This window comes from Martes martes, assembly GCF_963455335.1.
Source record: "Martes martes genome assembly, chromosome: 10".
NCBI lineage: Eukaryota > Metazoa > Chordata > Mammalia > Carnivora > Mustelidae > Martes > Martes martes.
In genome coordinates, this window is record NC_137898.1 from 101,909,076 (window position 1) to 101,927,199 (window position 18,124).

Sequence of the window (18,124 nt, forward strand, 5' to 3'; positions counted from 1 at the left end):
AGTTTAAGTCCCTAGAACACCAGATGCTCCCACATTCAAAGGTTTCCAGAAGTATGCAGGCTTTTGCCAAAGGAAATCGGGCCTTGAAAGGGGGAGGGGGTGGGGCCCCCCATGAATAATGGAGAAGTTAGCAGCCTCAGAGCTTGGCTGTTGGAACTGAAAACACTTCAGCCTGTCCCCAGGGACCTGGAGAAGATGTGTCTCCTGGAAAAGGCTGCCGCCTTCCACCAGCCCTTTACTCTTTGTTCCTGGTTCCCACCCGGCTTTGCCTCCCTTTGGCTGATCAGTACACTTCCGTGTCTGCATTGGCGGCTTATCATATGAAACACTAGCCGTGCGCACGCACATGTGCGTGTATGTATGTGGGTTTGGGAGGGGGCATGCTTCCCCTGAATGAACTCGGTCACTTAGAGCCAAAAAATCTTAGCTTGCAAATTTTGTTCCAACACAGACCAGTTATCCCCTGGTTAAGAAAAAACAAAGTTTCTAAGGACTCTTGACCTTCTGTCCAGGCCAGCTAGCTCGTGAATGTGGTCTGGTCCTCCTCAAGGGAGATCAGGCGATCCATAACCACTTCTGTAAAACTCAGCTCTCAAAACATGTCTTCTTTATCAAAAAATAAAGGAACTCAGAGTTTTCTCAGAAGGCTAAAACCTTTCTTTAAAAAAAAAAGATTTTATGTATTTATTTGAGAGAGAAAGCAAGCACAAACAGGAGAGGAGGAGAGGGAGAAGCAAATATCGCTCCCCCCTAAGCCCACCCCCAGCAGGGAGCCCGCTGCGGGGCTCGATCCTGGGACTCCAGGATCATGACCTGAGCCCAAGAGAGACACCTAACAGACTGAGCCACCTAGGCACCCCAAAACCTTGCTTATTTTATAGATGATGAGAGCAACAGTGATTGGCCTGTCCCAGAACTTTCAAAGCACCTGTCTGAACCCCACATCTTATGTTCATGGCCTTCTGAGACTGGGGGGCTTGTTGTCTGTCCATCCATTCCTCTCATTTTTTTTTTTTTCCCCATGGCAGGACCCGTCTGTCCCATATACTCGTGTCCTTTCTGCTTCTGAGCCTTCGCTCTTGGTGTTTCCCTGACTAGAACTTCCTGTCCCTTCTTGCCTGCCCAAATCAACATTCTTCCAAGGTCCTGCTTCAGTCCCCTTTCTCACATATCCCTGAATGTGTCTCCATTTACCAGATCTTATCTCCTAACATGCTCCAATTGTCTCACAGGTGTGGGGCTTTATTTTCTCAGAGATCCTAAGCTCTTAGAGACCTTGTTTTTAGGTCTTTTCTGTGTCTTTTGCAACATCTGACTCCCCATGGGAGTCAGTCCCTTGTTGAATGGGATTCCTAGAAATGGCGTGGGACAGCACGTCCGGGGAGCTGCTGGACCTGGCTTCCGGTTGGGGTTCTACCCCACCTTGGCTGTGTAAGTTCAGGCTGGTGGAGTTTCTGCCCTTTCCCCAGATATATTTATTTATTCTCGTGTGCTCAGGGACAAGGGAGAGGCTCTGCTCAAACTCAAAATGAGACCCACCCCCTGTCCTTAGCTGTAGTTATGTTGGGGAGACAAGACAGGTAAACAAAAAAATGACAATCCTTTCTGGTATCCAGGCAATACCGGGTGTACCTTTGTTCCTGTACCCCTTGTTGAGGGGAGTTTATACCTTTGACTCCCCATCTAGAATGGGAGGAGGGTGAGCTGTATTTCATTGGCGGTTGAGTCTCTAGCTTCTAGCCTGGTATCTGGCGCATGGGGGACATTAAGTGGATATTTGAGTTTGTTGAATGAGGGAGTTGATAAACAAATGAGTGAACGTACCAGTGTTGCAGGTGCACAGAGAGAAGGGGTACATAGGAGGTAAGGAAGAGGTGAGTTGGTAGCAGATTTTTTTTTAAAGACTTTATTTATTTATTTGACAGACAGAGATCACAAGTAGGCGGGGAGGCAGGCAGAGAGAAAGAGGGGAAGAAGGCTCCCCGCTGAGCAGAGAGCCCAATGATCCCAAGACCTTGGGGTCATGACCTGGGCCCACCTTTAACCCCCTGAACCACCCAGGCAGCAGAGTTTTGAAGAAAGACTAGGAGGTTGCTGAACAGACAAGAGAGGAGGGGCACTCCCAGAGGACGAAACAGCAAAGGAAGGATGCCAATATGTGAAGAGCTGGGCTGGGTGAGAGGAGCCACCCAGTATGCAAGGGCTGGAGATGGGCTTGCAATAGAGGAGAGGTGAGTAGAATAGTCCCCGGCTTTGTTATTTCTGTGGCTCTGCAGACCCTGGGACCAGCATCTCATCCTCAGCTCGCTCCTGCTTCCTGGACCTGGCTTCTCATTGCCCCTTGCTCATGGATTGCAAGCCTTTTACTGTTAGTTGAAGTCAAGACTTGAATGTGCTCAAGAAGCACCTGGAGATCTTACTAAAAATGCAGACTGTGGTCTCATGGGTCTGAGGTGGGGCCTGTGGCTCTGCATCTCTCAGCAGCTCCCACATGATACTGTGATGCTGGTCCGGGGACCACGCTTTGAGAAGTGAGGCTTTAAGGCAAACGGGCTAGGGAGGCTCTCTGTAGAATTGGGATTGGACATTCCAAAGACAAACAGAAACTACCTTCCTTTGGATTACTGAGAACACTGCTTCTCCCAGCAGGGTGGGTGACGGAGTGTTATCTAATAAAATATTCAGGGGTAAATGGCACTGGGTAGAAATGCCAAAATAGAGGGCTTTACTCCCCCCATAGCCCATTTTTTGATATTGGTGTCTTCATTCTGTGAAACACCTCTTTGAGTTTCAGCTTTCCTGGCTTTGCTGGATCCCAGGGAACAAATGGGCATTTGGAGGCCCAGGTGAGCCATGGAATGTTCTGGGGTAGCCCCCCTCCTGCCTCACCCTTCTGCTCCCGATCTTTTGACCCTTAGTCCTGGGCGATCGAGCTGCATAAAGGCTATTCTGTTATAAATTGTACACACGGTTTCCCTTTCCCAAATTTTGGATAGAAGCAGAGGGACATTCCTTATCTCAGATGTCCCCAGAATAGAAGTTTCTGGACCCTATGTGAGACCCAATGAGCCAAGGAAGCAGCTTCCCTGAGCCCCACAGTCACCCTCCGAGACATTAAGGAAAAGGAGGAGGCCGGCTACGTCAAACCAAAACTCTCCGGCTGACATGTGCCTGCGGCAGCTTGGGTGGCTGAGCTGCAGACCCGGGCTGGCGTTGCTGGGGCCCCAGCGGGGGGCCAGCCTCTCCCTCTGGGCACAGCGGAGAGCCTGGCAGCTGCCGGTGGTGGAGGAGGGCTGCGGGGATGGACACAGGCTGTGGCCACTGGAGGACACTTTTCCCTAGGCTGCCCCTCTGCTCCTTTGCTGATCTCCCTTCCCCTGGGCTGTGCTGTCCGTGTGGAGGAACCTGCTGAACCAGCCACAGCCAGACACGAGTTAAGTGATGGAGTCTGTGGAGATCTGGGTGCGGAGAGACACCTCTCCTCCCGCTGCCTTCAGCAACTACCCCCTCCCCCCAAACCCGGCCCACGTCACTCCTTCCAGCCCAGAACATCTTCAGCAGCCTTGGGGGCTGATTTCACTGCTTTCAGCACGATGTCTGCTTTCATTCATTCATTCGTTCTTCATTCCTTCTTCGGTTCGGTCATTCAGGCTTGCTCCTTGCAGCGACTACGTATCCCTGTGTGTTGTCTGCCTGCTCTGAGCCAAACACCGCACTGGGCTCCCATTCTGTTCCTCCACACCCCGCGCTCTAGCACCCTCTTCTCATAGCCTGTGCAAAGGTCCCTCGCTTTGTCCCTTCCAGTCTTCTCTTCCCTGTGTCTCTAAACAACCTGACGGGAGGTCTGGGGTCTCTTTCCCTTGGTGATGGGTTGTGTAGAATTCTGGAAGTACCCCCTGGCTCACATAGACCTCAGTTTGAATCCTGGCTCTGACTCTGCCCTCACTGCCTACCATGTGTCATCTTGGGTGGGTTAAGGTCTGTTAGCCTCAGTTTCCCCATTTGCAATTAAAAAAAGAGAGAGAAGAAGAAATCCCCATCCCAGGGCTGGAGTTCAGTCGAGATATCACCTGTGAAGTACTTGGCACAGAGTGATCACTCAAAAGTATGAGCTGCTCCCCCTTTGGTGCCTCAGTGGCCCTGGACAAGTGTGAGGGATTGCTGCACAGAAACCTCCATTCTACTGAACGTCTCCCCGGAAGGGCCACCTTGGTACTCCAACCCAAGTCCTCCTACTTGCGACATTTGCCTCTTTTTTCCCTCTTTTTTCAAATGGAAAGTTTTCAAACCTGCACCACCGAAGACAGAACTGTGTAATGAGCTCTGTGCACCGGTCACCAGGTTCAACCATGAACAGCAACGTCCAGACTCGGTTCACCTACCCGCCACTCCTTTTTTTTTTTTTTTTTTTTTTTTTGTGGAATATCTTAAAGCAACTTCAAGCCACCCTATCATTTCACTTTAACACTCCAGTGTGCATAACAGATAAAGATGTTCAAATCAAAATCACAGTAAGATACCATCTCACACTGGTCAGAATGGCTTAAATGAACCACTCAGGAAACAACAAGTGTTGGCGAGGATCCGGAGAAAGGGGAGCCCTCTTGAACTGTTGGTGGGAATGCAAACGGGTGCAGCCGCTCTGGAGAACAGTATGGAGGTTCCGCAAAAAGTTTGAAATACTTACTCTATGACCCAGCAATCGCACTACTAAGTACTTATACAAAGGATACAAACATAGCAATTTGAAGGGGCACATGCAACCCAGTGTTTATAGCAGCAATGTCCACAAAAGCCGAACTATGGAAAGAGCCCAAATGTCCATCGACAGAGGAATGGATAAAGAGGATGTGGTGTAGATACACAATGGAATAGTACTCAGCCTTCAGAAAGAATGAAATCTTGCCATTTGTGATGATGTGGATGGAACGAGAGGGCACAGTGCTAAGTGAAATAAGTCAGTCAGAGAAAGACAAATACCATACGATATCACTCATATGTGGCATTTAAGAAAAAGCAGATGATCATAGGGGAAGGGAAGGAAAAACAAAGATGAAATCAGAGAGGGAGACAAACCATAAGAGACTCTTCACTCTAGGGGACAAACTAGGGTTTGTTGCTGGAGGGGAGGGAGGTGGGGGGTGATGGGCATTAAGGAGGTCATGTGATGTAATGGGCACTGGGTGTTACATGCAACTGATGAACCACTGAACTCTACCCCTGAAACTAAAAATCCAGTATATGTTAACTAAATTGAATTTAAATAAAGAATTAAAAAAAAAAGATGTTCAAGAACATAACCACAATATTTTATCACACACAACAAAACTAAGAATTATTCATGAATATAATGTAATACCCAGCCCACATTTATTTTTTCCCAGTTGTCTCAAAAAATGTCTTTTTACTCGATTTGACTGGGTGTCAGGATTCCCCAAAGGTTCGTATTACATTGTAAGATCTCTTAGTTGTTTTTACACCAACCTGCTTTGACATGTTCTGTTTTCAGTGGTAATGGTAGAAAAATGAGGAAGTCCTCACTTCCAGAAACTCTCCCCAACTCACTTCCCAGAACTCTTTCCAAATAAAACAAGCATCTCCTTTTGGGGTGTTTTAAAGAGTACCCCCCCTCACTTTATAGCAGTTTTGAAATGAATGAGCTTCTCTAACAACCTGTAAATCCCAACAGTCATCCAAGAGAAGAAGAAGAAAGAAGAAAGAAGAAGGGAGGCAGGACTTGGTTTAGTTCTTGGTTTAGGGGGAAAAAAATCCTGGGGAACTTTGTTCTTTTCAGAAAGACTTTTTTATGCCCTCCCACCTGCTTTTCAAAATCCACCAACCACAGAATTTACTCCATCCCCCTTTTTCTCTCTCTCCCTTACACACTCCCTCTCTCTTTTTAGCAGCAACATACAAGCCGGCCATATTAGAGAGATGGAAATAAAGCTTCCTTAATGTTGTATGTGTCTTTGAAGTACCTCTGTGCATTTTTTTTTTAGCATCTAACCATTCCTCCCTTGTAGCCCTCGGCCCCTCAAATCACCCTCTCCCTTATCCCACCCGACTAACATCTCAGTCTCTGAAAATGCACAGAGATGCCTGGCTACCTCGCCCTGCCTTCAGTCTCACGGGGCTCAGTCTCTTTTTCTCTTTGGGTAAGTTAGACTGCACATCTGCATGCTCCTGAGGGTCCAGAAGTGTAGCCACAGCTGGAAAGAGGATGGGGGCCGGGGGCAGGAAAGGAGACATTGCTGGAGCTTCCCTTCATGTCCTTGGGGAGGGAGGTACCGGGGACTGGGGGAAGACATTGTTGGGGACTGCATAATGCTGGGACGAGCTGGTCACAGAAATGTTGGGTCGGGGATCTGAGTGTTCCTCGGGGGTGACAGTTATCACGGGAAGTGATTTTTCTTTGGGTTCCCCTGAAATGGACTTACGTGGGGGTGGGGGAGGAGGATAGGTCGATCTGCAAAGTCTCTTTGTGGATTTTTTCTAAGCTGCTGCAAATATGGGGTCCTGGGTCTTCATGCTCTCTTAAGGGGCTTCTCTTGTGGACCATGATCTTTGGAATCCGGTGGATTTAGGATATTAGGAAAGAATGTTTGGGGGAGTGGGAGGTAGAAAGTTGAGTCTGGGTCTTGTTTCCTGGAAATCTGTACCATTGATTTGTGGAGATGTGTCGGGGAGCGGGCGGGGGGGGGGGGGGAATCAGGCTTGAAGTATGGTCTCTGCATTGGGGAGAGACTTGCTGAAGCAAGCGCTGATGGAGGCCTCTGGCGTGGGCCAGATGGAGTGGAGGAGGGAGTCAGGTGAAGGGATCAGGAAAAAAAGAAAAAAAAAAAAAAGGAACTCTTTGGCTGAGTGTGGCTGTGGCCCTTTAAGACCAGCCCAGCCTTGCAGAGGGCCTTGTCTAGTGATCCGAATGTTAATTTCTAATTTCACATTGGACCACTCAGGACTTCCTGGTGAGTAGGTGGGCTAGAGAATTATTTGCAAGCCTGCTTTATAGGTAGTTTCCTTCTTGCTCCTAAACTTACTCATTGCTGATGATGTAGTTGGTCAAGCCCAGGGATTGTCAGTGGGGATAGTCCCCATTGCTATCCTCCCTCCTCCTTCCCTCCTTCTCCTTGTCTTTCTCTGGTGTGCTGTGTTGGATATTGGGCAGGAGTGCTAGACAGAGACAACACAGAGCCCCTGGCAGCTTGCGTCATAAGGCCTATTAGCTTTGCCGAGTTACTGGACGTATTAACAACAGAGCAGGAATGTTATGGAAGCCTGGGCCATACAAAGACGGAGAGCCTTGGAATCAGTTTTGGATTTAAAATCACCTTTACTTCATGACCATAGACAAGAGACTTGACCCTTCTGAGCTTTGGTTCTCTCGTGGGTAAATTGGAGAACGCCTGGGTTTTGTGTAAAGCTGTAGCATACAGCAGGTGCTCAATAATAGCTGGGCTTTTCACACGCCCAGGGGCCGTATGGCTTATTTAGTCCTCAGGATAATCAGTAATCGAATGAGGTAGATGCTGTTATGATCCTTCTGTTATGGATGAGGAAACAGGCACAGAGAAATGAAGTAAGTAAGTTACTTAAATTAAGTAACTGAAAGTCACACGACTAGTTTAAGGTGAGCTGGAATTTGAACCGGTTTGTCTGACTTCTAGTACTTAGCTGTTGAACTCTACTGCCCCCAATGCTCCTGAAATGGTACTGCTATATTAACAATAATGGATCAAAGAATCTCAAGGCAGGCAAAGAGATGGGGAGTTGGGCGATGACCTGGGTGTAAGGAGCCAGGGATGGAGGACAGGTGGCTTCCTTGACAGTTAGAGAGAGCTTCTTCCTGTGGAAGGGCGACAGTCTTATGAGAGGCTGATGTAAGTGAAAAAAGGAAGGGGGCTCCGTGACTGTGACCAGGGAATGTCTTCGGGGAGGATGGGGTCTGGAGTGAAGAGGTCAGGGAATGGGGCTTGTAAAGTGGTGGTGGGAGGAAGCTAGAGCCTCTGCAACCTGGGTGGTAGGTCTTGAACTTGAACTTGACTGATGCTATGATGAGGTAGGCCCTGGCACTCCAAGTCTAAGGACTCAGGTGGACAATGGAATTTTGGTGATTGTAAATGGCGTCAGTCTCCAAGGTGAAGGGGCAAATGACAAAGGGGAGACCACATCAGGGGAAGGGTTTGTGAGAATAACTGTAGAGCGGGTAAATCATAAGGATAACCAGCTGGGCAATCTGCCGTACACACAGCAGAGGCACATGAGACTAGTTTTTAGCTAGAAACAGTCCGAATGACTGGACTTGCCAGAGTTTTTCTTAAGACATCGGCTCTGCAGTCACCAGCCTTGTTACCAAGTCTGGGTTAAGTAAGGCGAGGGTAGAAAGTGGAGTCCGGTCCTCACTCAGGCCCACTGCCTGCATCTGCAGGGCTCTGGACATGGAGGGGAAATACCTTTCCTTCCTTCCACAGACATTTATGGAGTGCCCATCTGGCATCATACTGTTCTGGGCCCAGGGATACCAAGATGAGTAGAAATCAGTTCCCCCGAGCCTCCCAAGGGACAGAGGCACACGAACAGATAATGACAGCACAACATCACAGGGCCTGTCCTAATGATAAATCATAATGATGCTGATCATGATAGCAGCGAGCCTTCGTCAAGGGCTATGTACCAGGCATCGCTGGGAACTTCACACATTTGCAAGTCATGTAATCCCTCACAACTGCCCTAGGAGTCACATTCTATTATTGTCTCCCATTTTACAGATGAGGAAACTGAGGTCTGGATGGTTAACTCTCTTGCCTAAGATTTCACTGCTTGGCCACAATGCCATTCTGCCTTCCAGTCACCTGGAAGTGATAGGAACAGGGCTGGGGAGAGGGTCCAGGTGCTGGGCAAGCTGTCATTGGGGCACGCCTCGTGAGCTGTGAACTGCAGAATAGGGAAGAGGGCCCCAAGTCGAGAAGGGTGAATGAGATTCCCGGCCTGAAGCATAAACGTATGCAGAGGCATGAGGGGTGAAAGAAGGTGGGTTTGTCAGGAAAAGTAAGGAGTCAGAGATCACCGGTGTGGAGGAAGCATGGATGGTTGGGAGCTGGCAGGAGAGGAGGCCAAGGCTTAAGTTGGTCCCAGATGGCAAAGGGTTGGAAGCTGTGCCCAGGAGCCTGGACTTGATCCTGAAAGCAACAGGGAGCCAGTGGAGGGGTGGTGAGGACATGCTGCCAGGGGTAGACTTGGCTCGGAGATGGAGATCCTGGTGTGGGGGAGGGTCTGAAAGCAGGAGGCAGGGTCTGTGTGTCACACTCCTCTGGGAGGCAGGGGACTGCCTCAGAAGGTCGGGGAGGACCATTCCTCTGCTTAGATACTCTCTCTTTTAATTAAGAAGAAAATAAACCTACCTCATTGGTTGCTGTAGGGTTGGAAAGAGGAGTGGAGAGAATTCACTTTTGTCTTTGCAGGAGATAGAGCTTGGCAGGAGATGAGCAAATCTGTGTGGTCTCTGAAAGATGGGCCAGTTAGAACAGTGGATAGCATGGGGCCTGGGGTGCCCAAATGTGGCCCCCGAGAAAGGGGGGAAGGCCTGGGTGCCAGTGATGCTTTGGAGCTAAGACCAGAAGCCACATCCTTACTATACCCCCCATTGATCCCCATTTCCTTTCTATCAGTTGGAAATCAGGAGACCCAGACCTGGTCCCAAATGGGACAACCAGGACTGAGCTTCCTTTCATGGATGTTCCCTTAAACAGTACCATTCCCCTCCAGAGCTAGGGGCTGGCAGTTTGGGGCTGGATCTGCTGTGGAGACATTGGGGGGAGGTTGTTTCCTGGCATGCCTTGGAATATCACCAGGCCTCAACCCCTCATCCCTGTCTGGAGCCTGGCAGCCTGGGCCAAAATGGAACTTTGTCACTTATTAGCTGTGAACTTGGGCTATTCATGTAAATTCTTTATGCTCAATTGCAACATCTAGAAAACAGGGTGGTAACAGGGCTCTTGTAAGTATCAAATGATACTGTCATATCTATGGAATGAGTAAGACAGCATCTGGCCTGCAGGAAGCACCCTGTTGTTGGAAAGTCCTTTCTGTGGCCCTAGCTGCGGGCTCCGCCACTTTCCGGGAGCCGCAGAGTTTATTGGGGTTTTGCTCACAGCTCTGACCTTGTCGCCTGGTGCTTTCTTCATCTTTAATGGGGGCCTGGATTGGTGAGAGGTCTAAAACCCTGGTAGGGGACTCAGGCTGACATGGGTGACTTAGAGTAGGAGTCAGGAAGCACGGTCTGGCCCCGGCTTGTCCCTGTCCTCTGTGTGTTTCCCCCAGTGCCTCACTTGCCTCACTGGGGAAGCGGTGGGTCTAGGTCCCCGATTCTGGGAATGCCCCTGTCTGGCTTCCTCTGTTGTGGCAATCCCTGCGTCTCTCTGCGCTTGGGACTCCCTGGTTGTCTCTGACCACTAGAGGGCGCACGCGTCCCTCCCGGGGCCTCCAGCCTGGGCCAGGAGGCTGGGCTGCAGGAAGAAAAGGGACTCCGCATTGCACCTCTGCTTCCTCTGCCCAGCCAGAAACGACCTCCCCACAGCTCTGCCCTTCCGCACGGCAGGGTGCTGGCTCCTTCTCAGTGGAGGGGGCTGCCTGTGGAATTCAAGTTCTCATCCGAGGGGGCTGACCCGGGAAGGCGGCCAGGGATAGGTCAGCCTGTTTCACAGCACCTGCTTTCTGGGGTCACTCGGAGACCCCTTTTGGGAAGGAGCCCTGGGAAGGTAGCACTCGGAGGGGGTTAGAGAAGCCGGGGCCTTGCTCGGGTAAGAGGTGAGCTCAGGACAAGGCCCTGCCTGGTTGCTTCCCTGCAGATTTCTCTGCCTCTGCAGAGCGAGGGCGGCAGTGGCATTTTCTGCACACCTCCTCCTTGCCTGGCGCTGTGCTAGGTGCTTTCATAATGCTGATGAGAGCGGGGATCCGGGAAATGGGCTTTGTTCTTCTTGGCAGGCCCACTCAGCCTCCCCAGGTCACGCTCCCCTAGTGAGCGCAGCCCACGCTCCCAGAAGCCAGGGCGCCTAATGCCTCCACCGAAGACTCCGCTGCGACCTCTAGGGCCAGCAGGTCGGAGCCCCTCCTGTCCTAAAGTCCCGTCCACTGAGCCCTGGCCACTCATCCCGGGGGAGGAGCTGAGCAGACCGACATCCCCGTTTGCAGGCTGCACTGCGGCTGCTTCCGGGGAGGGGCCCAGCTGCTGTGCGCTACACCGCGGTTTGGCAAGGTGAGACCTGCAGGCGATGCTTCCGGCCTGCTGCCGCGGGCCGGCCGGTGCCAGAGCTGGGGGAATGCCAAGGGGCTGCCCTCTGCCAGGACACTGTCCCAGAAGGCCTTCCTGTTTAGGGGGGCAGAACTTAAGGAGAATGTAGGGTAGCAGGAGCTGTCAGCCTGCGCATCACGCTTTTAGTATTTTCTCTTTAAAATGATGATGGCAGCCCCAGGAGGTGGGTGTCATCAGTCGTGTTTTACGGAGCAGGGCACTGGGCCTTGGAAGGTGAAGGAGCTTGCCCACATCCTCCCAGCGATCGAAGGCAGAGCTGGAAGGGGCCCCGTGTCTCAGGGGATCTCCTAGTCTACGCTCTTCCTGTAGCCATAGCTTCCTAGCCACGCCCTCTGCCCCTCCCCGGTCTGCACCCCTTCTGCTTCCCACCCCCAGGCCCCAGAGGGCTTCCTATCACACACACACAGAAGAAAATCCGAATCCCGAATTCTGGCCCCCCAGAGCCCCTGGTGCCTCGCCCCTGCCTAACTCTGGGATCCTACCATTTGCTCCTTGATCCCTGCTCCTTGTGATTCAGACACGAGAACTCATTCCAGCCACTGGGACTGTGGTCCTGATGTTCCACTGCTCTGCACTTGATTCCTGCAGGATTTGAGATGGCTCACTCCCTCACCTTGTCAGGGGCTGCCTACACATCAGCTCCTCTGAGCAGTCCTCCCTGACTATGGGTAGGAAACAACACCCCTTTGCTTTGCTTTAATTCTTACAGTAGCTGCCAGACATCACTACATAGTTACATTATAATTTTCTTCCTTGTTAGTGTGTGTTCCCTTCCCTAGATGGCAAACTTCATGTGGCGGGGACTCTGCCGCCATTGCTCACCGCAGTAAGTCCTGGGGCGTAGGCTAAGTGCAGGGGCGTGGGGGGTGACTTGTAAATATGGGGTAAATGGGTGAATGTGTGGCTGATTCTGGACGTTCCTGTTTAACTCTATAAACAAAATGAATATTTTGGGATGAGGTTTTAATGATATTGGCAGAAAATCTTAGCGTTAAGGTCGGGACTAGGGTGAGGCCAGTGAGGGACCTACGGTGTGCAGTTTAAAGAGGTGTTTGCCTGACCCCGAGGGTGGATGACCCCTTAAATTCTGTGTCCAAGGCTTTCTGCCCCATGGAGATCCCTGCGGCTTCAACTGGAGGGGCGTGGGCTCCCTCAGCTCACCCTAGCCTCTGCTCCGCTGGGGGTGTCCGAGTGGGCCGGGCAGCCCCAGCACCCAGCTCTTCTACACTAGGCCTGGTGCTCCTTATAGGATTTGACAGAAATCTGCTGTCCCCATCCTGTCACCCTTCAGCCTATGTCAGCTCCTTGCTGGGATGTTTCCAGGTCTGACATCTCCAGAAGGGACTCCTGTCCTCGTAGACGCATCCGTTGGTCCCTTGGAATTGTGCCTCTTCTTCTGGGATGCCTCTTACCTCCCACTGCTTGGCTGCCATTTTTCCTGCTTGCCAGAAACCCGGGGAAGAGCAGGGGCTGGGCTTTCCTGTGGCCCTCGTGCAGAGAGAGCAAGGCCTTCTGAATCTTCACCTGTCCTGAAGGCTTTCTGCCGTGTGGGAGACACTGCAGCTTCGGCTGGAGGGGCTTTGGATCAGCAGAGTTGAGAAGGGGGAAACGGAGGCCAGCACAGTGGAGTCCCTTGTCCACGGTCTTCTGCTAGCAGGTGGCAATAGTAGAGCTGGGGCAGGACAGCCAGATGAGGGGTTACACATCTATGGTCCTGGGAAAGACTTGGGGCCATTCGTCTGCTCTGGCTTAATAGGCGACTTCTCTCCCCACAAGCCTTGCTTTACTCCAAGGGACACATCAGGTACCCTGGGGAGCTTTGCTCACCCCACGCCACTCCCTGACTCATTTCAGACCTAAGGGACCCAGCCCAAGGCCAAGGCTCTGCTCCTCTCCCCATCAGGTGCAGAAGGCTTGCCCCCTCCCTGGCCCCATGAGCCAGAATCCTCACCAGCTTGTCACTTTATCCACAGTGCCGCCGGGGCGGACCATGGAGGTCACAGTACCTACCACACTCAACGTCCTCAATGGCTCTGATGCCCGTCTGCCCTGTACATTCAACTCCTGCTACACAGTGAACCACAAACAGTTCTCCCTGAACTGGACCTACCAGGAGTGTAGTAACTGCTCTGAGGAGATGGTGAGTCCCCGGAGGGGTGCGGTGGTGAGGGAGGGGGCAGGAGCTCCTGGGCATGAAGCCCACATTTCCCACCGTCTGCCCCTTGCCATGGACCAGGACCCTGGGGATCCCGGTGGGCAGTCTGCTCCAGAGGGCTCCGGCAGAAGGTGTGTGGTCACACCTGGGTGGCCCTGGGAGGGCGGCAGAGACCTGGAGGTAACCGCCTCTCTTCCAGGGAATCAGGTGCATGGGGGGAGGGGCACCCCCTCTCCTTGCAGCCCCTAGCTCATGCAGTTCCTCCTCCCCAGTTCCTCCAGTTCCGCATGAAGATCATCAACCTGAAGCTGGAGCGGTTCCGAGACCGCGTGGAGTTCTCAGGGAACCCCAGCAAGTATGACGTGTCGGTGACACTGAGAAACGTGCAGCTCGAGGATGCGGGCACCTACAACTGCTATATCATGAACCCACCCGACCGCCACCGCGGCCACGGAAAGATCTACCTGCAGGTCCTCATGGAAGGTGAGTGGCGGGCAGAGCGGGCAGCCGGCTGCCCTGGGGCCCCCGCCTGTCCCCCGCCCCACCCTCCAGCAGGAGGTTCACCCCGCTTCTAGGGAAGGGCTGTGCCTTCCTGAGGTGGGAGCTCTGGCTTGTGGGGGCGGTGGGGGTGGTTGGGGGGAAGGCATCCCTGTTACTTCCTCAGGTCTCTGAGGACTGGAATCAGTTCTTATCCTTATAATGACCTTGGTCCTGGTCATGATGCCACGGTCATTGGTTGGGCACGTGCTATCACGAGAAGTCAGCCACCTAAGGTCATGCAATGAGTGAATAGCACAATTAGAACTCAAGTTTGGGTCTATTTGATCTCAAAATCCGTGCTCTTAAATTCTGCATTTTACTGTCCTTCCCTGGGGCTTTGAGGTGCCCTGCGATTTTGGGGTGGGGTGCAGAGAGCTCAGGGGCCTAGGTTGATTGTGGCTTTTACTACGGTGCTTTCTATGCCAAGCGTCCGGTGAGGACCACCCCACGTATACTGCGGGGAGGAGGGGGCCGTGGAGGAGGCTCCCTTTCCCTGCCCCGGTGCTCAGGGGGGGTCTGTTTCTTTTCCTTCTCCAGAGCCCCCTGAGCGGGACTCCACAGTGGCCGTGATCGTGGGCGCCTCCGTGGGCGGCTTCCTGGCGGTGGTCATCTTGGTGCTGATGGTAGTAAAGTGTGTGAGGAGGAAAAAAGAGCAGAAACTGAGCACGGATGACCTGAAGACGGAGGAGGAGGGCAAGACAGACGGAGAGGGCAACGCGGACGATGGCCCCAAGTAACACGGCCCCGCAGCCCCTCCCTCGCGTCCTGTCTTCCTCCCACCCTCCACCCTGCACACTGTGCCCCCCGCCTGCCCTCTCTTGGTGTGCTTCTCTTGAACCAGGGTCCCAGGGCCCACCTGGGGCCTCCCGAACCCCTCACTTCGTACCCCCCACCCTGCACCAAGAGTGACTCACCTCTCTTTCATTTGGGAAACCTGCCATGGCACGTGGGACGTGTGGGCCCTGGGGAGGGAGAAGTGGGCTCAAACTGCCTGTCCCTGAGAGGAGGCAGGAGGCCTGAGCGAGGGTCCCAGAGAGAGAGAGGGGGTGAGGGGGAGGTCAGCGGCCCAGCCTGCCTTGTTTGTGGACTGGTCTGGTGGGCCTCAGGGAAGATCTGCGGATGGCTGAGGGGCTCTCCTGGGCTGCCTCAAGAAAGCCTGGGCTGGTCCCTGAGCTGCTCCAGGCCAGGCAGCTCTGTCAGGCTGGGGGGCTGCTGAAGGGTTCCTGTCACTTGGGTGGGGGGGCATGTTGAAGGGATGACTGCATTTCCTGGGCCCTGAGGGGAAGCCTTGGCCCAAGGACCTGTGCTCTTACCCCCCTCTCCTTCAACAGCTGTTACCACAGGAGCCTGGGGGGGGGGGTTCTGTTGGCTGCGAGTCTCTTGGGATTGGGGCAGGGGGAGCATCACATGAAGACTCACGGAGCTGGGCTGAGGATGGGTTGTATCCTTACAGGTAGTGGTCATTTTTCACCATAGTGAACTACTAAGAGCAGAGAAATTTCAAAGTTGGCTAAGGTCGGAAGGGGTGGGGGCTCCATGGTAAAATGGAGTTGGTTACAGTCTGCCTTCTCCAGCGGGGTGAGGGCCCTCAGTGCGGGCGTGGGGCTGGGGAGGGTGGACACGGCCGCGGAGGAGTTGAGGTACAGACTGGGGCCTTCATTCAGGCCTTCTCTTCAAACTTTCTCAGTGAGCCTCAGCAGGATTTTTAGCTTTTCCTTTCCAGGGAAGGGGATGCCTTGAGGGAAACATCCTGCCGCCATGTTTCACCCTCCAGGCCCCAGGGCCCCCCTCTGTGGGGAGGCGAGTAGCATTTCTGGAAAGCCAACTTTCACTGCCATTTTACTCACATTAAGAGGGAATTATTTAAGCCTCAAGAGAGGGAGAGAGACAGAGAGAACCTGCTGACGTGAACTCTACCTTGGAAGACCCTCAGAGATCAAGGCAGCAAGCCATTCCTTACGGGTGGGGAACCAGGTTCAAACTGGCAAGACTGAGGGTCCCGCCCTTCCCTCCTCTGGCTCCTCAGTCTCCAGTTTGAACCAACAGAGCCATAGTTTTCCCTGTGGCAAGGATCTCTGCGGGCTGCTAGACAGGGAGGTGAGGTGAGGGAGCCGGGCTGTCCACTGCCTGATCCTCTCCCAGGGCGCTGGGGATGGAGGGATGGAGTGGGAGAGCAGAGCTGCTGGCAAGCCCTCCCCCCCCATCCTAGACTGACCTTCTTCAGCATTTCCCCAGCCTTTCCAGGAGCTCAGACCCTGCCCAGGCTCTGGGAGTCAGTGTCCAGGGCGGGAACCGGTCTGAGGAAAGGGGGTAGAGACAGGATGTGACAGTCTCAGGGAGCATTCTCTGCCTCTGCCAGGCAGGTGGCCAATTTGGGGAGAGAACAAGAACGTACAGGAGGTTAAGTTTAATTCACTTCAATTCGACATCCATTTACTGAGCATCTCCTGTGTGCCGGGCACCGTGCCGGCCGCCGGGGGGACACACAAAGCCATAACAGAGTTGGGAACTGTCAGGTCAGCACTGTGGGGACCAAGATTCTTTTTTTTTTTTGGTGCATCTAATTCCACCTCTGCAGCCACTGCTTCCAGGGCTGGAGTTGGAGAAGGAAGAGAGTCCCGAATCTGGGCCCTGGGAAGGGAAGAAAGGAAGGAAAGGGGAGTGGGGAGGTGCACAAGGAACAAGACGATGGGCCAGGCAGAGTGGGCGAAGAGTGGGGGACGGACAGCCTGGGTCACAGCTCCTGGGTGGGGGGAGTCCAGCTCCGTACCTAACTGCCAATCAACACACTGCCAATGGGAGTGGGCTAAGCCACCAGGATGCCTGGGGCGGGTGGGCACAGCCCATCCTTGGAGCCAACCAGCTAAGAGGGGAGCAATGATACCAGCTGAGACCAAGGGCGGTTGGGACACACTTCTGCAGCCTGCAGATTTCACTTTCCGGCAACCTCTCAAGAGCTCTCCTCTCCCAGGATGAGTGGGGAATCTGTGCTGATGCGGGGCACTTTTCTTTTTCCAGGAGGCGTAACATTTAGGGGAAATTTTTGCGCGATTCCCTAGGTTTATTCTAAGAAGTCCTAACTCTCCATCAAGAAGCCCCAGACTTCTGGGTTCATTCCTTTCAATGCCCTGACCCAGTGGGGCCCCCCGGCTGCCCACCCTCATGGGCGCTTTCTCTTGCAGCCCCTTAGAATCTCTTCTGGAGGACTCCCAGGGCTGCCTCCCCCAGAGCCGTGAGGTTGGGAACAAGATGGGGCTTCTTTGAGTAGAGGTGGGGAACCAGTGACATGTTCCCACAGCAGCCATTTCTCTACCCTGCTTTCTAGTTTCTGCCGGCAAGCTGCTCCTGTCCCTGCGGGGTGGGGTCCGACCCCACTTCCAGCTGCATGTTCCCATCACTGCGCTCTGCTGGGTCCAGTCTGCTGGTTTCCTCCACCACCCCTGCCTCTTCTGTTGTCTTGGAGCTCCCTGTCTATCTCTTCCTCCTAATCAAGGGCCACTGTAAAGAGATGGGCTGGTCAAGCCAGGGACTGAACTTCTAAGAACAAAGTACAATTTTTCAGGACTGAAATGCCTTGAGGTGCCTTGAAACTGGCTTTGAAAATGGCTACCTGCCCCTTAGCTATGGACTAATCACAGTTATTCCCAATTTATAGAAAGGAAAAGCTGATTGGATCCATATTTTCTCCCCGGAAGTCCCCTTGGGGAAGTCGGGCTGGTAAGTATTTACAAGGTCAGGTAAAGCAGATGGACAATGGGAAATACTGGCCAGGTCCCAGAAGAGAGTCCCGGGCCATAAGGATGGCATGGTGTGGTTGGACTGAGTGATGAATCAAGAAATTTCCTTGCAATTTGTCTTAAGGACAGACAGCCTGTGCCTCTTGCTGACGTCTTCCTCTATTGAAGTTTGCTGATGCATTTGCACATAGGTATATAGGTATAGATATATTCTATATACAAATATAAAACATTGTGTTACATCCACCCCAAAAGTTATACTGGGTGAGGTGGGGGAAACCATCATTTCTCAATGTTTTGAGTTAATTCACCAAAGGCAAATTACGGAATGTTCTTCTTGCTTTTTGTGCACTTGGAGGAGAAAACCCAACTACTTTCGCACTT

The 18,124-nt window shown here is 52.8% G+C and overlaps 1 protein-coding gene across 1 annotated transcript; it reads left to right on the forward strand.

The window, feature by feature from the left end:
* The first annotated feature begins 6,070 nt into the window (after positions 1–6,070).
* Positions 6,071–14,941, forward strand: SCN2B (sodium voltage-gated channel beta subunit 2). Its single transcript, XM_080817732.1, has 4 exons — positions 6,071–6,155; positions 13,282–13,448; positions 13,736–13,946; positions 14,541–14,941. Exons 1-4 carry the CDS (start codon positions 6,086–6,088, stop codon positions 14,738–14,740), a joined length of 648 nt encoding a protein of 215 aa, XP_080673858.1. The 5' UTR covers positions 6,071–6,085; the 3' UTR covers positions 14,741–14,941.
* The last annotated feature ends 3,183 nt before the right edge of the window (positions 14,942–18,124 follow it).

What these genes read in the sequence shown, in the direction of transcription:
- SCN2B (XM_080817732.1), top strand. Translation starts at nt 6,086, where the DNA reads ATGCACAGAGATGCCTGGCTACCTCGCCCTGCCTTCAGTCTCACGGGG. An exon ending in CAGTCTCTTTTTCTCTTTGG is followed by an intron (nt 6,156 to 13,281) that starts GTAAGTTAGACT and finishes CTTTATCCACAG; the next exon opens with TGCCGCCGGGGCGGACCATG. An exon ending in CCTGCAGGTCCTCATGGAAG is followed by an intron (nt 13,947 to 14,540) that starts GTGAGTGGCGGG and finishes TTCCTTCTCCAG; the next exon opens with AGCCCCCTGAGCGGGACTCC.